At 33.8% G+C, this 9,246-nt stretch overlaps 1 protein-coding gene and 1 pseudogene across 1 annotated transcript; both read right to left on the bottom strand.

The window, feature by feature from the left end:
* Positions 1 to 342: 342 nt before the first annotated feature.
* On the bottom strand, positions 343 to 1,260 carry LOC114632323 (taste receptor type 2 member 13-like). The gene has a single exon (XM_028780859.1). It carries the CDS (start codon positions 1,258 to 1,260, stop codon positions 343 to 345), a length of 918 nt encoding a protein of 305 aa, XP_028636692.1.
* Positions 1,261 to 7,264: 6,004 nt separating this feature from the next.
* On the bottom strand, positions 7,265 to 8,196 carry LOC114632410 (annotated as a pseudogene).
* Between the last annotated feature and the right edge of the window lie 1,050 nt (positions 8,197 to 9,246).

Below are 9,246 nucleotides of genomic sequence, written 5' to 3'. Positions count from 1 at the left end.
CATAATAGGGTGAAAATTAAAATCTTCATTGCACAGCTGTTACCTGGGTCTCTCTAAGCACCTCAGCCTAGATCCAAATAAGAATGTGGCAGCCTATTTCCTTTTTAGTTAACAGGCATATGTTATCATACCTAAACTACATTAATAAAATTGTATTCTTACAATTGTATACAATATCACACTGATTTAGCATTATTCTAAATTTGTAAATGATTTATCACATATAGAAAATTCTAGAAATGATATATTTTTTAATGTTAATGCTTGCCTAGGGCTCTAGCACTGAGTAGTGTCATATACCTAATAGCATGTAGTTTGACTGGCTTATGGAATAGTGAATTTCTAATGCTTTTGCCCACACCTCAAATACATTACCACAAAAAGACTGGCTTGTCTTAAATTAGAATGTCCCAAAATCAAGATAAATGAGTGGCTTGCAGGGTAGAAAAGCCCAACAATTAGGCTAAACATAAGATCTAGTCCTTTTTTATGGGCCATGGGAATCAATGATATAAAAAATGATAAGAAGTAAGTGGCATAGAGTATGAGGAAGGAGACCATAATTCTCAAGGCATTCACATGGGCTTTAGTGCTGGGGTCTTTTTCCCCTCTGGAATTGAGATGCATCTTCTGAAGATGTTTCCACAAGGAGAAGATTAAGAGGATGAAGGAAACCAGGGCCATTGTGAACGGTGTTACAGAGAAGACAATCATCTCCAATAAGACCAGATTTGAAAAAGCCCCAAATTTACTCACTCTAGAATTCCAGGTTAAATTTCTCTCATATTGATACATCCAGTCTTCTATATGTCTGTTTACTAGTAATATATTGAACATCAAGAAGATCAAACTTCCCAGAAGGATCGTCAGAATCACTTTCTTTACTCTCCACTTCAGATAGAGAAAAACAGGTCTGGAGAAAGTGGCTATTTTGAGCAAATAAAAGATGCTGAGAATAGTGGCAAGCCAAAGACTGAAGTGATTAGAAACTACCCAGATGAACATCATAACTCTTAATTCTGTTCCAGCAAGAAATGAAAATGAATTCTTCATATATTTTAGCCATGCTAGTAACATTTCCCATATCGAAACCATTCTTGAAATGGCCAAGAAAAGCAGGATCCAACAAATGAAAGAAAGAGTTCTTTTCCTGGCCCAGTCAATGCAGTTTGTCAGCAATATGAATCCATTGCTCACATTTCCAAATATAAACTCTGCAATCATGACAATAGTTAAGATACCATACAGATTGCTTCCCATTTTCAGAAAAAGAAGATTCACTGCTCATCATTTGCAAAGCTGAAATGTCCATACAGTCTCAAAAACTCAGATAAGCTTTCATTCAAGTCTTGCTTCTTTTGTAGTGAGAGACCTAATGTAAATAAGCATATTAAAATTAGGATAAAGACTCTGCATATTTTTGCAAAATCCTTTTTTTTCTGATCTTTGTCAAGACTAAAATAAATAAATCCTTCTATAAGCTGAACAGTATTGCAGAAAGTGCATCCAGCTGTCATTTGCTAACATGCAAATAAAGACATATTCTCTTTCACTGTTTTATCATTTTTCATTGTCTCTGCTAAAGAAAATTTTATTATATCAGCTTATGTTCTAGAGAACAAAGATAATAACAATATGGTTCATCTAAACTTTATCTAAATGATAAATCTTGTGTTTATCAACATCATTACTAATAAATTGCAGAACACACAGAGTGCTCTGTGACATTCTGTGTATCCTCAGATTTATATGTAATTGTAGTCCAAATTTTTCAACATTTGATTTGAAAGAAGCTCATGTCCAAAGCCCCAGGCTTCTCCTTTACTGCCTTTTAATATACATGGATGCTTAGATACCTAGGAATAGCATCCTTTCATATTTTGTATATTTACCACAATATATACCTTTCTTTCTGAACGTACTTGAAAATGACAAATGTAAGCATACTATCAATAGCTAATGGAACAACACAACACTGTGAACTATTGTCTTCAAAAGAGTAGTTTTAAGTTAGGGTTAGATAACAGGATTGATAAGATGGCACAGAGAATAAGATCACTTGATGCTCTTGATAAAGAACAAATTTCAGTTACTAGCATCCAAATGGAAACCTACTATCATCTGTAACATAAATCCCAGAGCAACCAATGTTCTTTCTCAGCCTCAACAGGCATTACATGCACTGGAAACATGTGGTAGACAAAATATATTTAGGCAAGCACTCATACACAAAGAAATAAAAATAAATAAAATTTTGATTATCATATTTGGCTATGGTACTTTTCTGCTTAACTGCATTTAAAGCTGATCAAAAAATCAGCTATACAGTTAAACCAAGAATTCACAACAGAGGAATTTTAAATGACAGAGAAACACTTACAGAAATGTTCAAAGTCCTTAGTCCTTAGGGAAATGCAAATCAAAATGACCCTGAGATTCCACTTTACACCAATTAGAATAGCTATGAACAAGCAGAAGAACCCAAGTGAGAATGCTTTAATCTCTCTTGGGAGGATGAAGAAAGCAGTCATAGGAGGCAGTGGGAGAGATGAGGGTGGGAGAATGGTGGGAGAGAAATAAGGGGGAACATGAACAGGTATGGGGTGGGACAAAGAAGGCATGAGGGCCAGCAGAATGAATAGAAATATGCAACCTCTGGGCAGGGGTAGGAGGTGTGTAGACCCTTTAGAAAGTACCAGAAACATAGGAGGTGAGAGACTCCCAGTGCTCAAATAGAGGGACCTTAGGTAAAATGCCCACCTTCAGTAGAAAGACATGGATCAAATAGAAAGATAGGGTTACCATTCCAAATTCTGACCCAGAATTATTCCTTTCTAAAAGAGCTGCAGGGACTAAAACAAAGAAGAGACTGAAGAAAAGGCAGTCCAGTGACCAGCCCAACTTGGGTTCCATATCAAGTGGAGGTTCTAAGGCCTGACACTATTACTGATGCTATGGTGTGCTTGCAGACAGGAATCTAGCATAGCTGTCCTCAGTGATGCCCAACAAGCCTGAGATACAGATACAGATACGTACACCCAACCAATGGACTGAAGTCAGGGACCCCTGTTATTGAATTAAGGAAAGGCTGAAAGAAGCTGAGTAAGAGGGTGACCCTATAGGAAGACCAGTAGTATCAATTAACCTGGAATCCTGAGATCTCTCAGACACTGAGCCCCCAACCAAGCAGCATATGCTAACTGATCAAAGGCCTCTGATACACATATGACAGAACACTCGCTGGTTCTTACCTCAGTGGGAGAAGTAGTGCCTAACCCTCTAGAGACTTGAGACCCCAGGGAATGAGGAGGCCTGGCTATCATGGCTTGGGGTGGGATCACCCTCTTGGAGACAGGAGGAAGGAGGAATGGGATGAGGAACTGTGGGAGGGCAGATCTGGAGGGGGGAAATGACTGGACTGGAAAAATAAAAGTAATAAAAGAAATTACCAAAACATTGTTAAAATTATTAATTCTTTTTCAACCATAAATGAAAATGAATGATGCCAACCTTTAAACCAAGTTATCAGCATTTCTCTGATCAGAGCAATTCTGGACATTGCCAAGGGAACAAAAATTTTATTCACAAAGGAAAGCTTTCTTTACTTGACATAGTAGTTACTGAATCCTTTGCTTATAGACCAAATTATAAACTTTGTCACCATGGTGAGAGAAGAGACACTAAGCAGGGTATTTCCCATGTCTAGTCAAAGAAGATTCAGTATTTGTTATTTACTCAGCTTGAATGGCTTGCATATAGCTGATTTTCAGTCTATGCCTGCTTAATATGTAATAATTGACATAAAATAAATGAGAATTTTTCAGGTTTGTTAACTTACCTAAAAATAGTCTCATAGAACTTTTTTTTTTGTGATTTCTTTGCAAAGGCCAAGCTATTTTTTTACACACAGAGACTGAAATACTTCAGAGAAGGTCAAGAAGTAGAACAACATTTGTCAACCTCAAATAAGGCTACTTTTTCTTTCTCTGTGTTTTCTACCTCAGAGCATCTGATTTTTATCAGTGGTACTATGAATAAAATGAGAGTAATAAAAATGGAAGAGGAATAGCACATTAATATCCTACATATTCCAACAGTATAAAAATAATTATTGTTACTAGAATCCTTTTATCTCCTTGAGACTATACAATGCCATTTGAACATTACATTCTCTACCATAGTCTGTGAAGGCACGTTGCTTCTGAGTAACTGCAAAACACTGAGTGGGTCTCAATTTGTTGTTCTAAGATTCAAAAAGAATATCTGTCATCCCAGATCACTGTGATGACCAGAGCACCAAAACAGAAATGACACCAAGCAGAAACTGCACACTTCTATATGACATCATTGAAATATGTGTTCTTGTTAGGTTTCATAGCCTAGAGTTTACAATCCTGAGAAGTATGGTGTTAATAACATGAAATGGGATATTGCTAAAACAAATAACTTAAAAAAGAACTTTGGCTTAAATTTTTGATGGTAAACAGGAAAATGTATCACTGGTAGCTGACAAATTAAGAAATCAAAATACATTTGGTATATTGTAACCTATGAGTCGGAAAACAGACAACATATTTGAGTTATTTTCCATCCCATGAAAGAAAATTGTAATAATATTGAATAAAATTAGTGATAAATTTGAAAAAAATGAGAGTAAAATGACATTCTACAAGATAAGAGAAAATCTACATTCTGGGTATCATCCATTTTTATTATATCATACATCTTTTACAATCAAAATAGAGAAATGTAATCACTAGAGTTCTAAAAATGTTGATATCCAATAAATGAATTCAAGAATAAAATACTACTTTTTTTATTTAAATATTTATTAAAATGTAACATATCATCACTTTGAAGGGAAAAAGCATTTTATTATTTCCCGATAGTATAATTCATATGGTAATATATCTGTAGTTATAGATCACCAAAATTTTCTGTATGATTTAAAAATTATTTGGATATATACACAAAATATTATTGTATTACCTTTGACATTCTTCACATTGTAATTATAACTCAAATGTTGGTATGGTAGTGTACTGTGCAGACTGGGATGCTGTATACTTCAACTTAAAAGTTAGTTAACTTTATATAATTAAACCTAAGTATTTATATATATATGACATATGAACTTTCACTTTTACTCTTGGTAGGAGCCTAAAATACATATCTTTTGTATTTTATGTGTTAGTAGAATATATTTCCTTTCTACCTAGAGGATAGTAAAAGGTGAATGGGTTGCTCCTTAAAACTTCTTAACATCCAGATTCTGCATGAATAGACGACATTCTGGATGACCTGTAATTGTCCTGATCAATGGAATTTTCTCCTCCTTGTTATAATCTATTCAATCTATAAAAAATGATTACTTTCATTATGACATTATTAAGCATGTGTGTTATATTCTGATAATGTGCATCATACACTATACTCTTCTAATTCCTGCCTGCCTATCCCTCTCTTTGTTCACTTCTTCCTTTACTAAACTAATTTGAGTTAATCAATATATTTCAAATACTTATTATGTATGGAAAAATATATATATTTCTGAAACTAGCTTGTTTAACTAATGAGATATTCTCAAACTCTATTTTCCTGAAAATAACATCATGCCTTGCAGAAGTCAAATTGTTTATTGTGAGTATTAGAACTGAAACTATCACAAAAGCTTATTTAGTTAACAGATATCAACATTAGAGATGCTTGTGAACAAGGGTGAGGGTAAAGTTAAGCACATCCAGGAATAGGAGAGTTGGACAAGACAAAGTTATATAAAGAAGTTATGGTTACAACCTCTTATTTTATTTTTTGTATTGTGCCAACTCTGGTTGACTGTCCACTTTTTATTCTCTCTTCCTGAAGCTCAGTTTTTCAAATGTGATGCTATTGGCAATTTAGGCCATGTACTTTTATATGCAGAAGGCTATCATGTGTACTTCTTAATACATTATACTGGATGTCTTCTTTCTAGCATTTATCACTTTAGGAAACCAATCATTTTATATATCAAAAACTTGCAGCTAAAATTCATTGTGCTCAGTTCTACCTAAATTTCAGGTAACCAACTAGTAATTGTCTATCAAAGTATCAAGTGTGTTAGATGTATAATTTATCTTTCAAATCATGATTTTACTACAACCTACTTATAATTATCCAAGATTTATGAAACAAAACAACAGAAGCAAAACAAAGCAAAGAATCTATCATCAACAAAAACCTGTTTTAAAGTAACTGTTTCTGTGTACTGGACTCTCATGACCTGTACTCGTGATATTGTTTCTCAGTTATTTTGCAAATTTCCTATTTATGTTAGGACTTCAATGCTGTCATTGTAAGCTTTATCTTTCATCCTACTACCATGTAAGAAATTTACCTATATTTTTTGCAACATTGAAAATTGATATGCTGAGTTTACTCTAATTGTATAATTTCTTTGGAACATCATCTAAAATAGCCTGCAAAAATAATTCTTCAAATTCATACTGCTACAATTAATAGTTAGTATCATAAAATATTTTAAAATTTGCTGATTTGTATTTTAACTTTAGCTCTGCTTTATCTCAGAATGTATTTTCTTCCAGGTGTTGGAATGAAACAATTAGTTTCCACAGTTTAGGCAATGAGTAATGAGTGGCCAACTGTATTTTGTGAAGATGAATCATCATTATTGTGAAGATCAATTAATCTGTGTCCAGAGTGGTTTTCCTGATTTTTTTCTTCTTTTGAAACATTCTCTTATTTCTCTGTAGTAGCTGTCTTCAGTGAGTTCATTTCTATGCTCTAATGAATCCATAGAACATTGGTCATTTTTCATCCATGTCCTTCATATTCAAATATATAAATGGTTCATCTAGATTTTACATTTCTTATGTAGTTATTCCAATAGATTCTGGGATTTTCTAGAGCATCTCCTCACTCCCTACTCTTGGCAGCTGCATATTTCCATTAACTCTCCTGGCCCTCTGGGTTTCTCTCCTGTCTCCCCCATATCTGATCCTGCAACCATTTCCCTTTATTCTCCCCTTCATCCATATTCCTCCCTTCCTCTGCATCCTGGGATTATTTTGTTTCCCCCTTCTAATTTGGACTGAAGCATCCTTTTCTATTTGTTCTAAAGATGACTGGATTTAGTCAACAATTCTCAATAGCATGTTGAGGACAGAATGACAGGAAAGATGATATAAAAATAAATATATTCCTCCTCTTTATTTCTTCTTCCCTTTTTCTTATTTTAGGAAACCATCAGCTATATTGAGTGCACTTACTGAAACAAAGAATGACCTCCACTGTGACACATCAGCTTTCCCAATACACACTGAAAAGCTCATTTCAATTTGCTGTTTCATAAAACCAGATGAAAAAAGTGAATAGATAAATACAGAAATGCTAGGATATAAGAAAAATTTTGTGTAACCACATTGTCAAGAATGGAGTGTGCCAACAAAAGCACAGTGTTGCTGATATAATATATGATGAAGAGCAAGAGGAATGAAATCATAGTTTTCATAGCTCTTATGTGTACTTCTGTGCTTGTGTCCTTGGTACATATGCTCTGTAGTTTCATCTTCCTAAGGTGGCTCCATAAAGAGAAGATTAAAAGAAGAAATGATGTCAGAGACACTACAAAAGAAGAAATGAAAATCACATTGTAGAGGCTATGATAGAATAAGAAATTATCTAGAGTATCAAAAAAAGTTAATGATATGTTTTGTTCCAATTCTGTCCATTCATAGATAAAATTATTATCCATTATTTTCATAAAATGAGAAATAGAAAGAAATAGATGAGTGTGCCGAGAACAATAGACAGAAACACTTTATGAATTCTCTGTTTATTCCAGAAGAAAATTGGATTTGAATAGTTAACTATCTTGAACAAGTAGAAGACACTGATGCAGATGGTACTAGCTGTGCATAAATAGTTGGATCCTGTCCAGAGAAGGTCAACACATTTGTAAATTCTTAGAGTAAAATAGCGTCTTGCAGAATTTCCTGAAAGAGGCACCTGCAATTGTTGTCCACAGAACACACATTCTAGAGATGGTCAACTGAGAATAAAATCAATTACAGAGATTTTCAGAGTCTTGAACCAAGAAATACTGTTTATCAGTACAATAAATCCATTTCCCAAAGTTCTCATTATGAATTCTACAACAGATAAGGTAACAACCAAAATCTCCTGTAGGCTTGACATGTCTTTTAATAGGCAGTCTCAATCTTAGTTCATCATGGACAAATGGATTCCAGATACATTGGTGTAGATGTGTGAATCCAAATGTCAGATGGGCAATGAATGGCTCTGGAAAACCCTAAACATATTCTCCTAATTGAGTTCCCAATTAAATTGTAAAGTTTGCACTCATTTTTCTTGAGTAAACCAACAACTGTCAAGGATGTTATTTTGTTCTCTGCTGCATTTTATGTTTATATTTTAAATTTCAAACCTGCACTGGAATTTGAATATCTATTTGCTAAAATGTAAATAGTGATACATTTTCTAATGTTATCCTTTGCATGATATTTATTCATTTTGACATGTATTTTGCATCTGCTACATTCATCATTCATTCTGCTATGAGACCTGAGCAAAAATCCAGAAAATGTTTCATATCACTTGATTTTGTAATTAGGGTTTATCCTTGTTATGAATCTTATGAATTCACATTATTTAGTAACAATAAGCTTAAGAAAATAAAAGATGACTATTTTATGTTTTAACACACCTTTTAGTTGTTTTCATGTTTCCATAAATACTTACGTTACCAAAACTCAAACTAGGAAAGAAAGGGTTTGTTTTGGTTTCTAGTCCTGAAAGGATACAAGCCATCATGGAGTAAAAAGACTGGCATTACAAGAAAATGCTGGCCTAACAGTCAGGGAGCAACAGTCTAATATCATTTTATCCACATACTGGAAGCAAACAGGCAGGCAGATTAAAAAGTAGGTCTGGGCTACAAACTATTAGGAAATAACTAGTTTAGTAAGACTCTATAATTAAAAAGGTCCATAACTTTATCAAACAGTGCTACAATCTAGAAACAACATGTTCAAATACATGAGCCTGCAAGAAACATTTCATACACAAACCAGGCCAAAAATTCCAATCTTTTACATTTGTGACTATTTTATTTATTCTTTCTTCTCTGGATACTTGGAATATATATCTTCTCTTCTTGGGACTAGCATAATATTTGATTTAACTAAAACAAGAAACCTTAAAGCTAAATCATAAAGTGTTATGTGA

This window comes from Grammomys surdaster, unplaced genomic scaffold, assembly GCF_004785775.1.
Source record: "Grammomys surdaster isolate TR1022 unplaced genomic scaffold, NIH_TR_1.0 373, whole genome shotgun sequence".
In the NCBI taxonomy this organism is placed as follows: Eukaryota; Metazoa; Chordata; class Mammalia; order Rodentia; family Muridae; genus Grammomys; species Grammomys surdaster.
The sequence above is the reverse complement of the archived record's forward strand: the minus strand, read 5'-3'. Positions and strand labels throughout refer to the sequence as shown.

What these genes read in the sequence shown, in the direction of transcription:
- LOC114632323 (XM_028780859.1), bottom strand. Translation starts at nt 1,260, where the DNA reads ATGGGAAGCAATCTGTATGGTATCTTAACTATTGTCATGATTGCAGAG.